The sequence below is a fragment of the Crotalus tigris genome, unplaced genomic scaffold, assembly GCF_016545835.1.
Source record: "Crotalus tigris isolate CLP2741 ecotype Arizona unplaced genomic scaffold, ASM1654583v1 scf7180000017834.3080900, whole genome shotgun sequence".
Taxonomy (NCBI): domain Eukaryota; kingdom Metazoa; phylum Chordata; class Lepidosauria; order Squamata; family Viperidae; genus Crotalus; species Crotalus tigris.
In genome coordinates, this window is record NW_024096662.1 from 398498 (window position 1) to 422297 (window position 23800).

At 41.8% G+C, this 23800-nt stretch overlaps 1 protein-coding gene across 11 annotated transcripts in view; it reads right to left on the reverse strand.

Annotated features, from left to right (window-relative positions):
* TNS1 (tensin 1) overlaps positions 1-23800 on the reverse strand; it is a 356761-nt gene that overhangs the window by 222655 nt on the left and 110306 nt on the right. For 8 of the 11 annotated variants that reach the window (XM_039343171.1, XM_039343170.1, XM_039343169.1 and 5 more), the window contains exon 3: positions 5297-5334. The exons of 1 other annotated variant lie outside the window; for it this stretch is intronic. In XM_039343171.1, coding sequence (XP_039199105.1) covers positions 5297-5334 — 38 coding nt within the window. Of the gene's footprint in view, positions 1-5296; positions 5335-5478; positions 5533-5714; positions 5954-23800 lie in introns of those variants that run through there. 2 more of the 11 variants (XM_039343174.1, XM_039343176.1) reach the window with 2 other exon arrangements.

The following is a 23800-nucleotide window of genomic DNA, read 5'->3' on the forward strand; positions in this document are numbered from 1 at the left end:
AAAGCTTCCACTTTATTCCTCAGTGGATGTGTTTCTGTAAAACTGTTCCAATGAATCCTCTTCCAGATTACTACAAAATATAAAGGATTGAAGCAAATCCATTCATTCATGCAACTCATTTTTACTTCTTCAGCCAACCCCACTAGGCTCCCCTCAAAATGTCATTAAACATTCTGTGGCTATTAAGCATACTCAGTCATTATTTTATGGCTTAGAAGATTTCCCTCTCTCCTTTGTGAGTTTTAAAAAAAAAATCCTGCCTTCTAGCTCCACTACTTCAGGACTCCCCTATATATTATATATACTTTTTTAAAAATTCTCATTTTATAGCTTATCCTCATTTCTCTTTGGCTCTGTTTGGTTCTACGCCTGTCAAGAATAGCCTGTGATAGTTACCTGAAGGAATGATTATGCTTTTCTCTTGCATATAATGGGTGTTTCATTTTGACTCAGGCTTTGGATTTTTTAAAACTAACGAAAACATATATATAGCCAAATATAAAGCCCTTGGTTGAATATTCTAGTAGAGTTTCAGGGAAAATGTAATGTTTTTAATAGTGAGAGTGGAGATTAAAATCTCTCTGACAGACTGTAAAAGTTCCAAGCATTCATACAATCTATCAGATGCCAAAACAGGATCTGCCCTCCAAGGCCAAATAATAGCTTGAGATGGAAATACTTTTATTAAAACCATAGACAATGAAGTGGCTATCAGTGGTGGAGAAGAGACATGGTGTTGCTCCACACTAAAAGGAAAAGAGATTTCCGTGAGCTGATCAGTAAGTAGTTAACTTATTTTTTACAATTTAAAATTCAAATTGTCTATGGTATAGTGTCATTATATACAATAATCCATCTAATAGTGAAATAGGGCAGTATTGCAAATCAAATTCTGATTTTCACATCATGTAACAAACCTTCTCCAATTGTAAATATATGCAAGATTCATTTGCTTTGTTTTGTCAATGTTCAGGTCTATTTATCATCAGCAAGGGTATTTTATAGGTTTGGGAATCTGTGGTGCACTCAGAAAGCTTACTAGCCAATCCGTGCTTCTTTGAATGCCACAAAAGGTTATATTTCAAATTATTTTGAGCATGAAACTACCCATCTTAAGGGCAAAAATGTATGAGATGACTGTACTGAACATTTTTGTTTTTGGAGCTTGAGTATTTGAGTATTTCAAATTTGGAATAGTTCTTACTCGTTCAAATATTTCTTAAAATATCAAAACAAACCACTTTCTCCAAAACTTTATTGTTTACAATTTCAGGCTGACTTCAGAGAATTACCAGTCCAGCAAACTCTTGGTAGCCAGTAAATGAGAATTTGACTCTATGTTCATGACTTCCTTCCTCCTCTTCCTCAACATGGACAATAATAAATTGTAGTATTACCTTTGCTTCTATGGTTACCATAATGGAAACATTTTCATCTTCAAGAGTTCTAAAAACCTTTGTGCTAGCTTTTGGGCTTTATCGTGCCAACAGGCTTCTAAGATGAGTGCTTGGAGTTAGGAGCTGGGGAAATCAAACTTCCCTTCCACTGACAGCACAGACCATTCCCTTAGTAATACTGATAGCAATGACACTTAGACTTATATACCACTTCCCAGTGCTTTACAGCCCTCTCTAAGCGGTTTAAAATACAGCCTATTGCTTCCGAAAATCTGGGTCCTCATTTTACCGACTTTGGAAGGATGGAAGGCTGAGTCAACCTTGAGTCGGTGAGGATCAAACTGCTGGCAGTTGGCAGAATTAGCCTGCAATATTGCATTCTAAACACTGTGCCACAGCTCCTTAGTAACAAGGCAATCATATATTGTTCTTTCAGTAACAAGTATTTGCTGTCCAGAAACAAAATTTATTGAACCTGTAGGATGGATGGTCCCACTATCAAACGGTTCCCCAGTTGGCTGAACAATCATAGCCAATGCATAGTCCTAAATGAGTCTTTGTCCACATTGAAGAGATAATCAGTGGGGTGACTGAAGATTCTGACATGGACCCAGTATTCTTCAACAACTTCCTAAATTATTTAGATGAGGGGGTACAAGGGAATCTTACACTGTAAAATGTGTGGATGACACAAAGTCTGAGATATTGCTACATCTCAAAAGACAGGTTCTAGTTCAAAGGGATTTTGATAGACTTGGCCTTACTCAACAAAATGTTCTTCAGTGGTAAAAAAATTCAAAAATTCTCCACTTAGGCAAGGAAAAAAAAACCAGATGTGTAGGTACAAGATCCCTGGTAGTGCAATGAAATATTGCAGGTAATTCTGCCCACAGCCAGGAGTTTGAACCTGATGGGCTCAAAGTTGGTTCAGTCTTCCATCCTTCCAGGGTCAGTAAAATGACAAGCCAGATTGTTGGGTGCAATATGCTGATGTTGTGAATGCTGTAAAGCACAATGGAATGGTAGAAAAGTTTAAGTGCTATTGCACTTTCCAACCATTGCACTTCTACTTTCCTTTCTAGAATCTATGCAACTTCTTCAATATTCTTAGAATTTCTTCTGTAAAAAGATAGCTGATCACATCCCAGAACTAAATCTGGTACCTGTCTCAGGTTTTCAAACCTTTCTACTAACCACATTGAACATATCCATTTTAATGGCTATTTCAATATGCCTTTGGTTGTTAATTAAAATGTTTTATCTTTCTCCCTAAATCCATCTTTGCCATGGCTCATTCACAAAATTAGATACCTGTTTAAGTTCCTCAGGTCACTTTCCTGAGATATCCCATGCAATATTAAGGCTGCAATATTAAATTTACACTTCTCAGTATCCAAAGTGACTCTGGAAGCTTACGATACAGTAAAAATATAAAAACAACTGCTAGTCAACCTGGCATTTCTAGACATGTTACACTACGATTTCTGGAATTCTCAGCCAACATGAGCAGAGGTTCCAATACATTTTGAGACCAATATACAATATATTCAATAACATGTTGAGAGTGATAGTTCAATACATCTGGAAAGCATCAGATTAGGGAAAGTTGAGTTAAATGAGAGATATATGCAAACAGCTTATTAACAGAAAGTTTTTAAGCGCAATTTTCAAGACAGAATAGGAGGAACTGTCAAGAAAAGAAAGGGAAGCATCAAGAACAAGGTTTACATGATCAACCTGGCTATGTCAGCAGAAATACAAAAACTTGGTAGCCAGGCTGAAAAAGCAAGGGTCTTGAGGAATAATGATCTGGCCTCTTCTTTAACCTTGTACATCCACACATTTATACAATATAGATTGCAGCATGCATGAAAGGCCAGAATCAGGAAATTTGTTCTCAGAGAATGATGTGATCGTGGCATCTGGATATTCACCTTTAACAAGGACATATAGGAAGAAAGTGTCAGAGGGAAGAAAACAGTTGTGCCCCAGTCAATGATGTAGCTACTGCATTATCTTTTAAACTGTGCCACTACATTGTCCAGCCATCCACTGCCAAGAGAATGCAGCCAGGTACCTCTACCTTAAGGTTATGCAATTATCATTATCCTGAAGACCTTACCCAGCATTTGGTTCTGGGTTTGCTCAAAAATATACATGGTGCCAGGATATATAAATGGGTAGGGCAGTCAAAAGCTAGCAATTTACAGAAAAAAAATTAAAAAATGAAATTAACTTTATTCAGTAAAGATTATTTCTCATACATTAAATGACACTTGAAATATTACAATTCAACAGCAACTTCTGGAGGGGACAAGGGACCAGAACATGGGCTTTAGGAGACAACATATATCCTTGCACCTCAGCTTGTACATCTCTGCTTTACGTGAGGCTGAAGCCAAGAAGGCTTCAAAATGCCTCTGCAATAGGTTTCTGTGTATTCTCATAAGTTTTTTTAAAAAATCCTGAAACTGGGCAGCATGAGTCCAAGCATTCAAAATCCCCTTGTGGCACAAGTTTCAGTAATGAGACTAAGGAAATACAAAGAAATGGACTAGAGGTGACATGATAGCAGTGCTCCAATGTCTAAGAGGGGCTGCCACAAAGAAGAGGGAGTCAAGCTATTCTCCAAAGCACCTGAAGGCAGGACAAGAAGCAACGGATGGAAACTAATCCAAGAGAAATCCAACCTAAAACTAGGGAGAAATTTCCTGAAAGTTAGAACAATTAATCAGTGGAATGACTTGCTTCCAGAAGTTGAGGGTGCTCCAAAACTGGAAGTTTAAAAACATGAGATTGGACTATCATTTCTCTGAAATGGTATAGGGTTTCTTGCTTGAGCAGGGGGGTTGGACTAGAAGACCTCCAAGATCCCTTCCAACTCTGGTATTCTGTTATTCTTAAATATTTGAATTAAATTTGGTGGACATATTCTCCTATGTGGCCATCCCAGCTTAACCTTGGCTATAACCTTGGTTGTTGTCACTATTCTAAATCACATCAGATCTTCAATATCTCTTTCTTTTGAGGTTATCACTGATAAATGCAAGAAACTGCTGGCATGAATTTACCTAATCTTTAAGAATCCATACAGTCCAGCAGAAACAGAGAGAAGAGGACTGACGCTCAAATCACACTTGAGCCCTCCAGATGGATTTGAATTTGGCCTCTGTACCCAGTGCATTAAAGCAGGAAGGTTGTCAAGGGGACTAACATAATGCCAAAATGAGAAAGAACTATTCAGAAGATACCTTAAGACCCAAGTTGAACAGATCTACTATAGAACTCAGCAGGCAAGGAAGGATTTTCCTGAAACCCCAGTCCATCTTCTCCAAAGCATCTTACTGCCTACTTTGAATGAGAAGGATGGACTAATTCTCAGTTTAGTGCATTTATTTTGCAGCCTTGCCTTCCCCAAAGGAAAAATGGATCACCTTAAAAGCTTGCTAAGGCAGTGCTTTCTCTGGGTGTGTGTACAATGGGGGGGGGCGAAACCTAGACAAACCGCCATAACGTAAACCAGGAAGGAATTTTTTTCAAAGGTTCCATTAAGTGTTTAAACAAGAAATCTCAAGGTAAGCACATGGCTCTCTTTGCAAGATCTCAGGATAGAAGTGCCCTGAAATAGGTTGGAAGGAGAGCTCTGAAACTTGGTGCGAAGTTGGCAAATTGTGCTTGGAACAACAATCGCCGATCCGTCCGATCACCCAATCACCGTTTTAGAAATCAACAGAAGTGCAAGGAAGGAGGAAAGGCTAGCCACTGACGCCGCCAGTTCCTCATCCCGGTGCTTTTCAAAGCAGATTCGCATCATCAACCGGAAAGGAAAAAAAAAAAAAAAGTAACCCAAACTACAATGTTGTTGTAAGACAATAAGAGACAGAATAAGCCATTCTTACCTTGGCTTCACATTTCTTGTGACAGGACAGCTTGCAACCTGTGCAGAAACAGAAACGAGGGCAGCAGGGTTGAGGAAAGGAAAGGGAGGGAGGGAGGGTATGAAAAAAGAGGGAAATTAAAATCAAAAATCTTGCCTTTCCAAACCAAAACATGCAAGAACTGGGAAGAAAAGGGGCCTCACCCAGGAAAAAAAAAACGGAAGCCGGAGGTGGGGGTGAGGGGAGAGCAACCGATGAGCAAATCCTCCCCACACTTCCAATTTTTCTTTCAAGCCACCAACATCAAGAAGCGCAACACAATCACCAACAATAACAAGTCCTTAAAACTATGTTACCAAAGGAGCTGCTTCCAGGTTTTTGTGTGGGTTTTTTTTTTTAAGGACTCTCGCAAGAAGGGTGGGGGGGAAGAGCTACATACCGTGTTATGCAGGAGGGAAGGAGGGAAGGCAGAAAGAAGGAGGGGGGGAATTATCCTCTCGGCACGCTGGCACCTAGCCAACGATAGCCCAAGCTGCACAGGTACAGCCACAGCAGCCAGCCCGCTCCGACAACTCCAATCTTGCAGATAATACTAAGCACATTGTTTGAGAGCTGCCTGCCAGCCCACTGCGCTGTCAGAGGCTGCCCTGAGGCTCTGCATTTTTCCCTCTTTACACTCCCCACTTTCGTGACTAAACTTTACACACACGCACACACGCACACGCAGACACACACACACAGAGAGAGAGATACACATACACCAGTAGGCTGAACCCTCCCTCTTTTGGGGAGTCAGGTTTCTAAGTCATTAACTCCAGAAAGAATGTTGGAAATGTACAGGCACTGCTCCCCTCCTTGGGAGGCAGCATCACTTTTCGATTGTATAGATTTGGAACCCGACCAGAAAAAGAAAGAGAGAGAGGGGGGGGGATTGTTCTTTGCCTTCTCAAACTCTAGGTTAGAAAACAAAAAGAGATGACTTACTCAGCCCAATAGTCTCGTCTAGCTTTGCTTCCCTGGAACTATTGTGTAAACTGGGCAACCAGAAAACCCAGTTGCAATTTATATTTTAAGACAAAAGTTATTTCCGTTGTTTTTTTTTAATAAAAAAAAAAGGAGCGGTGATCTAATCTGTATTCTCTCAAAAAACCCTTATAGATGATTGCTGCTCCTATATAGTAGTAAATGAACTTTGAACAAGGAAATAGGTCTGGGCCAAACAAGCCACAAACAAATTCAAGTTCTGGAATCCCAATTTATCTCTTAAATCTTCCATAACCCCAGACTGGGAATTCTAGTAACACAGGAAATTCACAGATTTTTTTTTTTCCCCCCCTTCCCCAGCCAGCCCCAATGCTCAGAGAAAGCTCTGGGCGTCACAGTTCTCCCACATTCCTCCTGAATGGGAATTGATCTATTGACTTAGTGACAGAATTACAATCCTCAATGGTAGAAAACTCCAAGGGCTCAATTAATAGTATGGCTTCAAGTCACTTTAACTTCAGCTAAATTAGGTACCCTAATTTACTGGAGGGTGGAGGGAATCTCTATTTCATTACTTCAGAAAGTCCTACTTAAATAAACAAATATTATTTGTCCTAATCTTTCAAGGTGACGGTCAGACAAAAATAGTGAAAATATTAGGAACATGCGAGGAATCTCCCTAACAATAATACATAGCATGACAATGCATGGGCACACACGCATGGCACACACACACACACACACACACACACCATTGTTTGGATTTATGCACATCAGATATGCATTTGTTAAAATCTGCCTTCAGGCAAAGTCAACAGAAGGCCTGAACTGGGGGAATTGCATGCAAAGTCCACAGGAAGAATGCCCTTCCCCCAAAACCAGGCAGATACACCTTCCATGGGTAGACTTTCTGCCCGGTTTTCAGAGATCTCCTTACCCCACAGGCTGCCTCACTTCATCTACACCTTTAAGGTGGGACCAGAAACCTTAGGAAAGGCTTTTCAGGAACTCTTGGAAGCTACAGGAATTCCACATATTTCTTTCTACCAATGCAAAGCTGGATGCTATCCCAGTTTGAAGGCGCTGAGCCAAAAGTTCAAATAAACAAGTTAAACGTTAAAGAACTAAGTACAGTTTGGCCAATCCCTGTTAAAGAGAAAACAAGTTTTGTATTGCAAGCCTCCCTGCCATCCACATGCAACATCAACACTGTCAGTTCCTCCTTACCCCTCCCCCCCAACTGGTCTGTACTTGGGGAAGATCAGCAGTGAGTGAAATACAATAGGGTTTTGTCTCATCAAACTTCCATTATGGATTCAGCAGGGCAAACAAGCTTTTCCCATCATTTCAATCATGAAACTAGGGCATGATTATTAATAACCAATATTTCCTATTTCTGTGTATTCCCTTTAACCCAGGGGTCCCCAACCCCCAAACCATGGCCCACTATCTGGCCTTGAGTGGTTCAGAACCAGCTACAGAAGTGACAGGCAAGCACACGTGTGCACCCCCACTTGCATGAAGAGCAGGTCAGCACATGTGCACACACGCTTGCCCAGCACTTGAACAGAATCATCTACTCCCTTCCCCCACAAAGCCATAAAGGTTGGGGAACTCTGCTTTAACCAAACACTGCTCAAAAACTGAAAGCTGAAACTGAGTACATTTTGTAGAAACCGAGCACAGCTACACAACTAATAAAGGTAGCCCTTGATTCACAACCACAATTGGGATTGACATGTCTGTCGCTAAGTAAGGTAGTTGTTTAGTGAGTTGTGCTCAGTTTTATGACTTTTTTCATTGTGGCAGTTGCCAGAGTGAATCAGGCGATTATTAAGCAAATCCAGCTTCCTCATTGATTTCACTTGTCGGAAAATGGCTGGGAAGATTGCAAAGGGCAATCACGTGACCCCAGGACCCGGCGACGTCATGAATAGATGCTAGTTACCAAACACTCGAATTTTGATCATGTGAGTGTTGGGATGCTGCCAAAGTTGTAAGTGGGAGGACCGTTCGTAAGTGACTTTTTTCAGCGTGGTTATAATTTTGAACAGTCGCTAAAGGAATAGTTGTAAGCAATGTCAACATTTCAAATTATTCTTTTTCTTCATAGCACTAAGTAAACACATTTGTGGCCAACTTGCATTGTGCTTCTATTTTATCTATCTCTCTCCAACATCTGTAAAATAGGAGACAGGATGACACAGCGACATCCCTGGAAGGGATGTTGCCAGGGTTTTATTTATTACCCTTTTTGTAGGAGAAAAGGAGTTTATAAACTACGGCATAGCACTGTGAAGTGGTATATAAATCTATATACTATTAACTCTACCAGCATCTTCACAAACCTATTTTATTGCTTCCTTTAAAAAAAAATTGTACTGCCAAAAACTGTTGCCTTGCCATCAAATTTTGATAACACAATCTAGGACAGGGGTCCCCAACCCCCGGTTTATGCACCAGTACCGGGCCGTGGCATGCCAGCAACCAGTCCGCACAAACAAGAAAAGGCTCATTTGCAGGATGCAGGCAGCACATAAAACCATGCACTCTCCGGTCCGTGGAAAAACCTTTCTCCACGGAACTGGTCTCTGGTGCCCAAAAGGTTGGGGATCTCTGATCTAGGATGAGTCTGAGAGATATAAATTGATAGATTGTTCTCTTCAATCTTGTAGATGCCACTGTATCTCAACCACGTAGAAAAGTTAAAAGGATATTTTCATCTGTGTTTTACGTGACAAACATTCTTTTAGTTTAAAAAGGTTGATAGAGGTCTGCAATATGTAGCTAAATATCCATTACTGTGATTTTGAGAAACCTCCAATAATTGCGGAGAGATCTGATTTTTCCTTCAATGTCCTTTTTTAGCTAACACTAAATATCAGATATTTCCTATTTGATGCCAAATGTCATTGTATTTGGTCTCACTGACAATTTTTTACTTCTCTATGAATTAAATAACCTATTAAATAATTAAATAACCACAGAGTTGATTCTTATCCTGCCTTCAGGTGCTTTGGAGAATAGCTTGATTCCCTCTTCTTTGTGGCAGCCCCTGAGATATTGGAACACTGCTATCATGTCCCCCCTCATCCTTCACTTCATTAAACTAGACCAGCGGTTCCCAACCTTGGGTCGCGACCCTTTTGGGGGTCAAACAACCCTTTCACAGGGGTCACCTAAGACCATCGGAAAACACATATTTCCGATGGTCTTAGGAGCCTGTCTCGCTTTCAACTCTCCCTAAAATTCTTCATTCAAGCAGGCTTCCGGAGTTTGGCCGGCAGGATGCAGGTAACCCTTCCCCCCTGTCCTGCCGCCTCCCACGGCACTGTGCCGCTCTGCGTCCTCAAGCCTCCGTGGCACAGAACCGCTGGTGTGGTCCCCAATGGCCCCTGATGCGCTCCCCGCTGCCGGTGACCATGCAAGCCCTGGCAATTGCTCCAGCCAAAGAAGCAGGTGGTGGGAGGCTGCCGCGGCACCGATTTTCTGTGCCCGTCAGCTGGTGACCCCCTGAATGTGCGCTTGTCAGCTGGGAGGTCTGGTGACAGAGCCGGCTGACGTGGAGAAGGAATCTCTCCCGCCCGTGTCCCTTCCTCCCCTCAAGCAACAACAGGAGGTTGCAGACAACTAAGTCAGCCAGTGTAGGAAGCCTTGGAATGGCCAGTCCAGGGCGCCTGGTTGCAGTGCTGGATGCCTTTTGCTCCTCCTAGAAGCCGGTGGCAAGAGAAAGAAGTCGTTCAAACTTCAGGCTAGCTACTGGATGCCTATTTGCACTTTTTTTTCCTTTTTTTTTTTTTTTTTTTTGAGTACTTGTCTACCAACCCATCCCATCTGTAAAAGAAAAAGTCTTCCACCCAAGCATAACTTTTAAGGATTTTAAGGATTTTTGAGAGGAAGAGAGGGAGAGAGAAATAGAGAGAGGGAGAGAAAGAGGGAAAGAGAAATAGAAAGAGGGAGAGAAAGAGAGTGACAGGGAGAGAGAAAGAGAAAGAGGGAGAAAGAGAAAGAGGAAGAAAGGGAGAGAGGGAGAGAAAGAGAGGGAGAGAGAGAAAGAAAGGGAGAGAGGGAGGGAGGGAGAAATAGAGGGAGAGAGAGAGGGAGAGAAAGAGGGAGAGAGAGAGGGAGAGAAAGAGGGAGAAAGAGAAATGGAGAGAGAAAGAGGGAGAGAGAAAGGAAGATGGAGGGAGAGAGAGAAAGTGGGAGAGGGAAAGAAAGGGAGAGGGAGAGAAAGAAAGGGAGAGGGAGAGAGAAAGAAAGAGGGAGAGAGAAATAGGGGGAGAGAGGGAAAGAGAAAGAGGGAGAGAGAGAAAGAAAGAAAGGGAGACAGAGAGAGAGGGAGAGAAAGATTAAATTAGGAACATGGTTGTTAAGTGAATCTGGTTTCCCCCATTAATGTTCCTTGTCAGAAGGTTGCAAAAGGCGATCACGTGACCCTGGAACAATGTGACCATCATAAATATGAATCAGTTGCCAAGCATTGAAATGTAAATCACATGACCCTGGGGATGCTGCAACGGTCATAAGTGTGAAAAATGGTCATAAATCAAGGACTACCTGTACTTTATCACTTTTTTCATTTGTAACAATGAAAATACATCCTGCATATCAGATATTTACATTACGATTCATAACAGTAGCAAAATTACAGTTATGAAGTAGCAACAAAAGTAATTTTATGGTTGGGGGTCACCACAACATGAGGAACTGTATTAAAGGGTCTTTCTTTCTCTCTCCCTCTCTCTCTCTGTCTCCCTCTTTTTTCTCTCTCTCCCTCTTCCTCTCTCTCTCTCTCCCTCTCTCCCCCTATTTCTCTCTCCCTCTCTCCCTTTCTTTCTCTCTCCCTCTCTCTCTCCCCCTCTTTCCCTCTCCCTCTCCCTCTTTCTCTCCCTTTGTCTCTCCCTCTCCCTCCTTCTCTCCCTCTCTCTCCCCCTCTATTTCTCTCTCCCTCCCTCTCTCCCTTTCTTTCTCTCTCCCTTTCTCTCCCTTTCTTTCTCTCTCTCCCTCTCTTTCTCTTCCTCTGTCTCCCTTTCTCCCTCTTTTTCTTTCTCTCTCTCCCTGTCACTCTCTTTCTCTCTCTCCCTCTTTCTATTTCTCTTTCCCTCTTTCTCTCCCTCTCTCTATTTCTCTCTCCCTCTCTTCCTCTCAAAAATCCTTAAAATCCTTAAAAGTTATGCTTGGGTGGAAGACTTTTTCTTTTACAGATGGGATGGGTTGGTAGACAAGTACTCAAAAAAAAAAAAAAAAGGAAAAAAAAGTGCAAATAGGCATCCAGTAGCTAGCTTGAAGTTTGAACGACTTCTTTCTCTTGCCACCGGCTTCTAGGAGGAGCAAAAGGCATCCAGCACTGCAACCAGGCGCCCTGGACTGGCCATTCCAAGGCTTCCTACACTGGCTGACTTAGTTGTCTGCAACCTCCTGTTGTTGCTTGAGGGGGGGGAAGGGACACGGGCCGGAGAGATTCCTTCTCCACGTTGGCCGGCTCTGTCGCCAGACCTCCCAACTGACAAGCGCACATTCAGGGGGTCACCAGCTGACGGGCGCAGAAGATCGGTGCCATGGCGACCTCCCACCACCCGCTTCTTTGGCTGGAGCAATTGCCAGGGCTTGCATGGTCACCGGCAGCGGGGAGCGCATCAGGGGCCATTGGGGACCACACCAGCGGTTCTGTGCCACGGAGGCTTGAGGACGCAGAGCGGCACAGTGCCGTGGGAGGCGGCAGGACAGGGGGGAGGGGTTACCTGCATCCTGCCGGCCGAACTCTGAAACCTGCCTGAATGAAGAATTTTAGGGGGAGTTGAAAGAGAGACAGGTTCCTAAGACCATCGGAAATATGTGTTTTCCGATGGTCTTAGGTGACCCCTGTGAAAGGGTTGTTTGACCCCCAAAGGGGTCACGACCCACAGGTTGAGAACCTCTGCACTAACAGAATTTTACACCAAGTCTGAGCAACACAGAACGTACCATCTAAGCATTAATTGGTTGTAGTGCCCAAGCCTTGCCTGCTGTTCCTTGTCTGGCCAGGACAGAATAAGCTAGAAATATCATGAAGACATCCAGTATTCTCCTTGCATGAAGACTCATGAGACACTAGGCACTTAATAAAGAAGGTGGATGGGGGCTTTGTGTTCCCAACAGTAATAATTTGGAATCCAGTAAACAGGTCTGAGTGCTGCCAAATGAGTAAGGAGATTTAACTGAGTTAGTGGCTGACATGGCAAAATATGCTGGGAGGAGCAGGAAGAGGAAAAAATTGGTGCCGATAGAATATTTTACTCTAAAATGAAGACTAGTCAATGCTTTGACTAAAATGTTTTGAAGCTGTATCTCATAAAAGTAAACAGGGTCATGCATGGACAATATATGAATGGAAGGCCACATGTCAATGGTGTAAATTAGGATGGGAAGTAAAAAAAAAAATCCAGCAAAGGCAATGGCAAAGCATTTTCATACTCTTATGAAGAAAAATGCATAGATTTGCCCATGAAGTCATCAAGAGTTGAGCTCAACTCAAAGAAGACTTGAGTTTACTCCTGCAGAAGTACAGAGTTCCTTCCTCGATTGAGATGATCCCATTCCCATGCTAAGGAGCGAGGCCATCTTTGCAAGTACCACATTCCTGTCTGCTTTCAGGAGATTCTGTCACTTTCTCAGGAGGATACTGGAGGAAGAACGCATAAGACAAGGCCTTTTTGGTTTGAAAACTCCCTTGAGTAAAACAGGCAGCAGCCAGTGTATCCTTGGAGAGGTTAGATTACAAGTGAAGCAACCAAGCTGTTCTCCCTGCCTCTTTAAGAAAATTGAACTCTGAAAGTTTTGGAGGAAGGAACTTTCCTCCTCCTCCTCCTCTGCACCCTGGAGACCCACAAAAACCCAGAACAGCAGAAAGGAGCCAAACAAAAGCACTTTAGACTTTCTACAGAAAGGAGGGAATGCAGCATATTAAACTCTTATTTCAGTGCTATGGTAGAGCTTACAATTGTCAGTTAGAATTGAGTTCTTACAGACCCAGAATTTTCTATCAAAACCACCCCTGTCACTTTTAAAGAGAGCCACCTTTTAAAATTTCATATACCAACCCTGTTGAATGTTGAAGTTATACATAACACATTTTATGCTGCTAACGCGGTATTGTGTAAAGCAGGGCTTTTCAACCTTTTCACCCATTGTACCACTTTTAGAATATGGCAATATCCGAGTACCACCAGTCGTCTAGCAAAGTGTCAAAAACTTGATGACCAAAAAAAAAAAAGGAAAAAAGTGATAAAGTACAGGTAGTCCTCGACTTACAACAGTTCGCTTAGTGACTGTTCGAAGTTACAATGGCACAGAAAAAAGTGCCCCCAAGTCACAGCCGAGCAAGACACCTGCCTGCCCACGCGGTGGCGCTCTTCCTCCTATCGGAGGTTTTCATTGTTTTGTGCATTTCTGTTGCAGATTGGCAGTGGGGGTGGGGGGGTGTTTGGTTTTTATTCTCCCTGTCTGCTGGGTGGTTGCAGCAGGTTTTGGTCACTTCACATGACCCTGGGACACTGTGACTGTCATAAATATAAATCAGTTGCCAGGCATCTGAATGTAAATCATAAGACCCTAGAGATGCTGCAACATTCCAGCTGATTGGCGTTTCTTCAGGGCTCAGCAGAAGCGCCAGGATCAGTGCTGCTTTCCAGCTGATTGGTGCTTCTTCAGGGCTCAGCAGAAGCACCAGGATCAGCGCCGAGCTCCAGCTGAAGCCTAGTTCTGATCCTGGCGCTTCCACTGAGCCCTGACAGCCCCAAAGAAGCGCTGATCAGCTGGAAAGCAGCACTGATCCTGGCGCTTCCGCTGAGCCCTGACAGCCCTGCAGCTCCAGCTATCTCTCGCTCAGGCCTGTGCGGTGCTGCCACCGGTTCAGCTCATACCCCTCCCCCACTACCACTTTTCTAGGATGGTCGCGTACCACCTGCCAGGTGCCAATGTACCACAGGTGGTACCCATACCACTGGTTGAAAAGCCCTGGTGTAAAGGGATTAAAAACATTATTTTCAAATTACCATTGTATATCCCTATCTTATTAAAATTTCTGAAAACTGTATACATTTACTTGGGCATTCGGTACTGCTGGCCAACTGCTACAATTCTCTACAACAGAGGTCCCCAACCTTTTGGGCACCAGGGACCGGTTCCATGGAGAAAGGCTTTTCCACGGAGAGTGTGTGGTTCTGTGTGCTGCCTGCATCCCACAGATGGGTTTTTGCTTGTTTGTGCAGACCAGTTGCTGGCTTGCTGCATACCCACAGACCGGGGTTTGGGGACCCCTGCTCTACAGTATATCGCCAGCCTAAGCTTTTGCAAGGACCTAAACTGAGACCATTTTGTCCAGAAAAGCCAAGTCAATACCACAAATTGGATTGGTTTGGGAGTAGCATATTATGCATACTCAGGCATTGTCTTTCGTAAATCATGGCATATTACTCATATCTGGTTTCTTCAATACATCCTGGTGACCATGTCAAGGCTTATGGTGACATCTGAATCTTGAGTTGGTCTGGCAAAAACCAGAAGGAGGAGCAAATTGTGAGGGGGGGACTAATAATTATCATACAGATCCTCCCACCATTTAAAAGTCACCCCACTGAAGCCAGTGGGGTTACTTATATATTTAAGAGCTTAATTTACAACTAAATTTCTAGCTTGACAAAGCCCACTTGTGTAACCTTTGCCTTATGAACAGGCAAAATAAGACTGTAATAGGAATATAATACAGTGTGTTATGTGCCATGTAGAAGCACTATGCAAATTCTTTTTCCAGATATTCAAAAAATAGCAAGGCTTCAGCAATAGTCTCAGAGCCCATCCATTTGCCAGTTATGGGCTTAAAAAGGGGCACAATTGCCAACTCAGTGCATAGACAAAAGCTAGATTGCAGTTCTGTTTCCTTTGGCTCCGGAATCAAACAACAACTTGTCCTTAAATGATTTAGTGTTGAGTGATTTTCATGACTTGAAGGGCTGGGTTCCTAATTTTCCTCTAATGAAGAAGCAGCCCAGAATCTCCACCCATTTATGTCTTAGTAATAAATAACATAGATAACCAAATTTTTGTAATGTTTTCTTTTCCTTGGGGGGGGGGAGAGGGAGGCTGTTTCTTTTACTAGCATTAGAAAATGCCACTGATATGAGGTGGGTCTGCATTGCTGAACAAGTAGTTCATTCTTACTTAAATATATGGATTTATTCGTTATTTCAAATGCGCTTTTGCTTGATCTTGGAATCTATGAATGAGCATTTAACCAAATTGAGTCTCCCTATGGTTTAACTATCTATACTTTAAATTAATTGCAGTCTTTATCTCTATCAAAAAAAAATCCAAAGAGTTTGCAATGTACATACTCAGCAGTCCCCAATCTTTTGGGCACCAGGGACCTGTTCTGTGGAGAGAGGTTTTTCTGTGGACCAGAGGGGGCGTAGTTTCCTATGCTGCCTGCAACCCACAGATGGGGCTTCGCTTGTTTGCGCGGACCGGTTGCTGGCATGCCACAGACTGATGCCGGTTCACAGATGGGATTCGGGACTCCTCTACATACTCCAAACTCCATTTTAATTTTTAAAATACTTCACCTGCATTATCACCATATTAGTGTCATTAAGTAATCCATAACAGGGCCTCCCATGATAATGGCAATGATTGAAAGTAAGAGAAGAGTAACTATATTTTATACATACTATCATTAACAATTTGATCAAAATAAGCTATACTTTCAGTGAAGATGGTCAGGTTTATTGTCAATGCAGAGTGAACAAGTTTAGTAGGGGATACAGAGCTCGGTATTATTAATAAATTAACAATAACCTGCATGGTCGAGGAAATATTTGAAAGCAGAGTGGATCTATGGAAAGCTACAAAGAACCAATACTGGATGGAACCAATGGAGGAGCTGGCACCTGGGTCTAATGAAAGCTGGGACGTATGGAAATCATTGAATAAACTGTGCACGGGTACAAGATCCAGAGATATTCTGAATAGATGGGGCTATCTGCTGGCTTCTGCTCTTTGTGATTGTGGTGACATGCAGACAACAACACATAAGTATACCTGCTCTTTGGGTCCCGATCAGTGTACACTTGAGGACCTCATGGCAGTGTGACAGAACACAATTAAAGTTGCTAGTTTCTGGGCAAGATCTGTTTCATTTGTACATATTTTAATCTTTCATTTTATATTTTAAATTTTATCTCATATAGTGTGCTTTATTTTAATTGTGATGCTTCTGACATGAATAAACAAAATAAATAAACACACAGAATGGTAATGTTTAAGTTAAAGGCATCCATTGTCATTTAATTCCCAATAAAAGGACTATACAGGATGAATGGATGGATGGAGAGAGAGAGAGAGAAAGAGAGAGAGAGAGAGAGAGAGAGAGAGAGAGAGAGAGAGAGAGAGAGAGAGAAAGAAAGAAAGAAAGAAAGAAAGAAAGAAAGAACATTTAGAAGTCTATTGAAGTCAAGATCACCATTGAAAATTATTGTCAACAGAGCATGAATATCAACAAAATGGTAGTTATGGAGAAGCCTATATAATCCCAAAATATTTATTTCCCAGAATGGCAGGTTAGTGAGGCCCACAATAAAGTTACTGCCTCAACATCAAATACCTAGTAGAGCTGGAGGCAAATGGAAATTATAACTCATTCCTTTGAATTCTACACTCCCATCGCATAATCTCCTGGTCATTTTTCATCCATCTGTAGGAGTCTTATCCTTCATTTGGAAGTGTCCTGAACTGTTTCATGGAGAGGATATTGAGTTATTTACAACAGAAATCAATATAGCAAGTTATGAGGCTGCTTAATTCAAAGGGAAGAAATCTCCTTTCAATTCAGGGCTGAATTCTTTTAGCTATGGAGGTGGAATTTTAGAGACCACCAGTTGATAAGAATGTCTTTGAAAGCTCTGAATCTGAGTCTGTGTAGCTGAATTGGCAACAGGGCCATATGTCTGGATTTATTCTGCACTCTGAGACCAACTTCATCCACTTTCTTCCCCACCCCACTCAAATAGCCAAAAGTTTGACTTGCTGCCAGCCAAGCCTTGGGTTGGGTTGGGTCAGGTTCAATCAACCCAGAGTGGTTTACATTGGTGGCTACAGCCCTTGCCAGAAACAGCATCTGTTACTCTGATACACAAGACAGTCATTGTTCTTAGCAAGGGAAGGTTACAGGAGCAAGGGACTGCACTACAGGATATGTTACCTTTCCATTCTTAGTCCAAAGTCTGTATAGACAGGGGGTGGGTCCTGATTGGTTGACTAGCAAGAAGGGGAGCCTTGAACTCTGCTCTCTCTATGCATTTTGTGGTGTTTGCTTTTTCGGACTCAAAGATTGGGGACAAGGATCCTGACATGCTTAACTGTACTTGGGAGAGGAAGTAGACTATCAATATCTCTCATGATTTGCCTCTCCTAACACTTTTTGAATCTTACCTTTAAATATGTTCTTTGTTCTCTTTAGCTTTATCTAAAGCAGTCTCAAGTGTTCATTGCTGTGATAAGCTCTATGAGGACTGATCAGTTAATTCAAACTACAATTCGATGCCATAGCTAAGCTGTGAGTCACCAACCAATGTATCCAGCCACATCTTCCTTACCCATACCTCCAAGCTTCTTTTTTACACCACTTTTGGCTGGGTGGATATTTGTTAAAGGGCTTTTAATTAAAAATAATTTAAAAGTAAAGTTATCAAGTTGCAAAGAAAACATCAACTTCAACCACTATACAGTGTTTACATTCTACAAATGTTTATGGACCTTACAAAACCAGTACTTTCTCAGTAAAGGTATCCATTAGTCCAGAAAAGTTATGCTGACTAATAGACAGCATGGGAAGGGGTGAGAGGCAAGCCAAAGAAGTGGAAGAGACAACTTTACTAGTGGGTCTTCTGACACACTGGAGTTTTATAACTTTTTGTATAACATCCTCCATGTCACCATGTTGCAAAGGATATCTAACACTTAGCGTTTCCTAAATTCTAAACACCCTCCATTTGTCCCAAATTGGGGTGTGTGTGTTACTGCATTGTGCTGTTGGGCAAGCTAATAATGGCTCTGTCACCCTGCACATTCTTTTAATTTGAATATAGGGCAACTTATTTAGGACTAGTACTTCCACTTTAATTAACATTAAAAATGTATGTCAACTGTCCGACGAGCAAAACGAAATAAGAAATCTCTAAGGCTTTTGAGGGCCATAAAAGATAAGCTTTATTGAATACACATCTCAGAACTGAAGAAGCAAAACCAGCTCGAGTTTTCCCTGCAAGAAAGTTCGCCTAGTTAACAATAGCTTTCCTTAACCCCCACCCACCAAGTGTTCACATTGCCCAATCATATATCTTTGGTTTGTTATGGGAATGGTCCACTTCTCCATCAGACATCTGCGTTAATGACCTTGGCATTCTTGTAGACTCTCATGATCTGTGGATGGTTTTTTGTAATCCTGTTTCCTTCCTTTGCTTTCTACCACTCTCCCTGGTTTCTATGGCAAGTTGAGTAGCGATTGAATTTAGCAGGCATCTTAGCGATTGAATCTTGACAATATATTTCTTCCAGATAACATGCAGAAAATTATTACAGCATACAGGAAAAATTGCAGGAAAAAGAAGAAGTAACAATGCCAATGACAATCTAATCTCACCGTTTAAAATGTATGAAAATTTTAGGATGACTTAATCTCTGAAAAAACTAAATACTTCGAAAGCTGGGAGCAAAATGTATTATCACTATTAAAAGTTAACATTTTTGTTTTATTTATTAAATTCATAGATTGCCTCTCTTGAATGAATTTCAGTGGCTGATCAAATTAAAGTATACTGAACATGAACTCATACATCCATGGTACGATAAAACACTACCACAACAGTGACAACAGAGACATCGCTATTCCCTCAAAACCACTCTGAAAGAATTCCATTTTGGCTTTCTTCAGAAGGCTAATATAGGTGGGGCCCATCTCACTTCCAGAATATTTATAATATTTTTCCCTTGATATCTAAGCCACTTAACTTTGGGGATCTCTTCTAGCCCTAAAATCCACTTAATTGTAAATAGGGCATGATACTCTTTGGAATATGCTTAACATCCATTAGGTTCCATGTTGTGGCCAGATGCAGTTATGGTACCATCACTGCGATGGAGAACACATGTGTGCCAACAGAGTTGTCCATTTGCAGCAGTGTTTATCACGAGAACCTGAGAATCTTCTTCAAAACCAAGGGACAGCTCCCTACTTCTTCAAGTAGCTCATTGAGCGATAGAGCCAATCTTGTTTTTCTGACTAACCTATTTCATGGGTTGTTTTGTGAAAAGAAAACAAGGAAAAATACCCCACCCTCTGTGCTGCCTTTAGGTCTCAAAGGAAAGGTGGGGTGTAAATCAGCATAAGTCATATAAATATAAGACTCTGTGTAGCAGCTACTCTGAGCACCGCAGGGGCTGTGAAAGACCATGCTGTTTCTGCTGCAGTATTATCGTTTGTGTATTTCCACACAGGGCAATGCACCCAAGAATCACTCAAGTGAAAGCACATTGGAAGGTTCAGCGACTCAAATAGCTGGAAGACAGCCAAGAAATTATCCACATTCCCAAAAGAGCCAGAATCCTTAAAGCCGGGGAAGAAAACAGGCAAAGAGACACATTATCATTCCTCTTAAATTCCATTTATTCTGGTTTAATTTCCGTGGTTTTCTATAGCATGTTTTGTTTGTAAAAGGCTTTACTATTCTTATCTGAGAAGGGGACAGCAATAACCTCCTGGGAGAACTGGAAAGCATTCTGGAATTGCAAGTATTTGAGAACGTCTCCAGAAACACTTCTATTTGTTAATATTTTACTCAAAATTAAACCCTCATTGCTGATACAGTTCAGTCTTGTAATACACCTAATGGCCAAGAAATGTTTGTCAGTAAAGCCAGATTCCATTAGTTCTCCAACAGAACAGGAAGCAGCAAATGCTATTTGAGGTCATAAATAGGCAATATATAGGAAGCCAGAGCAAATAGGCTGGTTTTGAGTATTTAAGAACTGGGTTCAAAACCTTGATTTGCAACATCTGTGTTCCTAATGTGGCAACTGCAGCATCAAGTGACCAGTTGCTTGTGTGAAAGAAATTGCTGCAGATCAAATGCAGTAAATTCATGCCAGCTCAGATTAATTCCACGCTAGCTCAGATAAATTCAGATACTAATCATCTAACCAAAGAGAAAGAGACTGAGAAATAACATGTTTACCAATGAAACAGCCTTTTAATGGGGCAAATGTCCACAGCCTGAATTTATGAATAGAACTAAGAGCTCAAGTGACCTCAGGGTTAGAAAACAAGCAACTTAAATGTTACTTTGCATCTTTCATGTTGATATGAGAGCATACAACTGAAAGACTGCAAATTTTTAGCTCTGCTTAATTATTTATAGTCCAACATCCTGCTTCCCACAGGCAAAGGATTCAATCAGAAGCTTCCAGTCAGACCACCACAGTCACAACAGGCTTTGCCAGCTCTTACCTCCCTCAGCCCCACCCAGCTTCTAAAATCAACACAAACCAGTAGTTGTTAGCATTTTGCCCCCAGGTTGGAAATTAAACTGTAATGGTACTTAATAATCTTATCTCCCAGGAGTCCTTCTAAGCTGTTTTATAAGCCTGCTAAGCCAATGGCCATCACTGCACCTCATGGCAATAAATTCCAGACATTCAGTATGGTATAAAGAGCCTTCCAGCTGAAGGAGGACACATCTCCTTCTTGCCCCGTCTTCCTTTGTGGGGACAGTGAGGACCACTTAAAGGAGAATCACAAAAATCTAAACTACTAGAAAAGAGAAAATGTAGGGGAGGGGAATCCTTCAGTGCTGTGAAGACGGTGTAGTTGCTCTCAAATTTAAGTATCTGAGGGCCTGCCATAAAGACGTGAAAGTGGCAATTGTGCACGAAGGCCATTGAACCATGAAGTCGGAGTACAGGATTAGGAAATCAGATAAAAAGGATGCACTGTGGAAAACTGACTGATTTTAGAGTGCTTCCCAATTTGACAAAATATTAGATGTATTCATACATCACACATTTACCTACATTTAATTTACCTACAATTAGCTGCATTTTCTGGTTTGATCTGACATACTGCACCATATATTATTTGAGCCTAAACAACACACTAAGCTAAAATGTACTGGCTAGTTTTTTGTTTTGCATATTGTTTGAACATAGCCATCTTCATCATGAAAGGATAGACAATTCATTTAGCACAAGAACATAATGACCATGTAATCCAGATGTTGCTAATTTCAGCAGATGTCTATGGAGATTCTCAGTCATCCAGGCCATAGGTATCCCAAAGATGCTTTTTCATGAGGCAACTGCACTTTCTTGTTTTTAATAACGACAACAACAATAAAGTTGGAACGGAGCTTGGAGGTCATCTAGTCCAACCCCCTGCTCAGGCAGGAAACCCTATACCATTTCAGACAAATGGCTGTCCAGTCTCTTCTTAAAAACTTCCAGTATTGGAGCATTCACCACTTCTGGAAGCAGGTTGTTCCACTGGTTAATTGTTCTAACTGTCAGGATGTTTCTCCTTAGTTCTAGGTTGCTTCTCTCCTTGATTAGTTTCCATCCATTGCTTCTTGCCCTGCCTTCAGGCGCCTTGGAAAATAGCTTGACTCCCTCTTCTTTGTGGTAGCCCCTGAGATATTGGAACATTGCTATCATGTCCCCCCTCGTCCTTCTCTTCATTAAACTAGACATACCCAGTTCCAGCAGCCTTTCCTTATATGTTTTAGCCTCCAGTCCCCTAATCATCTTTGTTGCTCTTCTCTGTGCTCTTTCTAGAGTCTCAACATCTTTTTTACATCATGATGACCAAAACTGGATGCAGTATTCCAAGTGTGGCCTTACCAAGGCATTGTAAAGTGGTATTAACACTTCATGTGATCTTGATTCTATCCCTCTGTTAATGCAGCCCAGCACCGTGTTAGCCTTTTTGGCAGCTGCAGCACACTGCTGGCTCATATTTAAGTGATTGTCCACTAGGACTCCGAGGTCTCTCTCACAGTTACTACATTTCTTCAAATCCTTAAATCTTTCCATTCCCCCACCATCCGATCAAAGCTGAAGAAGCTTCATGGATGAGAAGCAAAACCTCTTCAAAGAAAAACAAGAAAGTCCAGTTGCCTTGTGAAAAAGCATCTTTACGATAGCTAATTTCAGCACCTTCAGCCAATAAATGGTGGTGGATGCTGGGAATATTTGAGCTACGCCTGATGGACACAGCTAAAAATGGTATGTGGGCACAACCTTGGGAGACCAGATGAAAAGATGTTACCTAGGAAATGGTCAAATAAGATGAAGCATAGCCCACAATTGTATATTGGGTGCCGCAGGAGGCTCAGGAGGGACCTTCCCTAAGTGTATAAAGGTAATCTTGGAAGAATGCTACCTTCAGACTTGGAAGTTTGTATTAATGTGATTTTACAATATAGTAGAATTAGCTTATCTGGTTGTGTTTTCTGGGTTGTCTACTTAGTAAGGCTGATACAGTTCACAGTATGAAGAGATCTAAGAAGTATCTCTATCAGATAGCACAACCTGCTGACACTAACTGATCTCAGAAGCTAAATAGGGTTACCCTAAGCTCTTGGATAGGGAATTACCTGGTATTCCATCAGCGCTGACTAGTCTAGGAAGTTGGAGGGGAAAAAATCCCTCAGAAGAAGATTAAAATAAAGATAAGAAAGGAGAAGCAAGAGAGTAAGTAGTATGAATGGTTGGTAAGGCTAGGAATCCAAAACAGAACAGCATAAAACAAACTGGGGCTTCTGAGTATGAAATTTGAAAACATTTCTATATTACTGAATTGTAGTGAACGTGACAAATAACGACAGCATGAAATTTGCTGCCTCTGCTGTCGATTCCTAACCTGCTTCTTTTGTATCTGTTCCCAGGCATCTCCAGTCAGCTCTTCTGACTGAGATATGGTCTCCCCAACAGCTTGCCTCCTTCTTTACCAACATCTGCATCCTCTCTAGCCAACATCCTACTTCCTTGCTTTTCTGAAGAGGTAGACCCCCATAAGGCTTTAGCTCAACCTCCATCATCAGAAGGTAAAAGTACTTGTTCATCTGGAGATCTTTCCACAATATGAGGTTGAAGCCCCGAGGGTTTCCAGAGGGAACCCCTGCATAATAGTGTGATTATCCATAGACCATCTGCTAAGTAGATAATGTGTGCAAGCACAATGAGAACGTCAATAAAACATCTGCTGCCCATTTGGTTCCAAACAAGGGAGAAAGAGATCAGATGCCTCCATCATCTTTACTCAAAGTATCAAATGATTTCTTTTGTGCTTCCAACTTCCCCAGTACAGAGACCGCCCAAGTTTCAGCAGGATTAGGACATGCAAGTACCATCAAGCAGCTGAACATTAGTTTGCAGAGAACCTTTAATCAGTCTATATTTCCAAGCAGAGATTGGTGGCTTAATCAGCCTTTAGGCATTCTCTGCCTCTGGGGTTGTTTC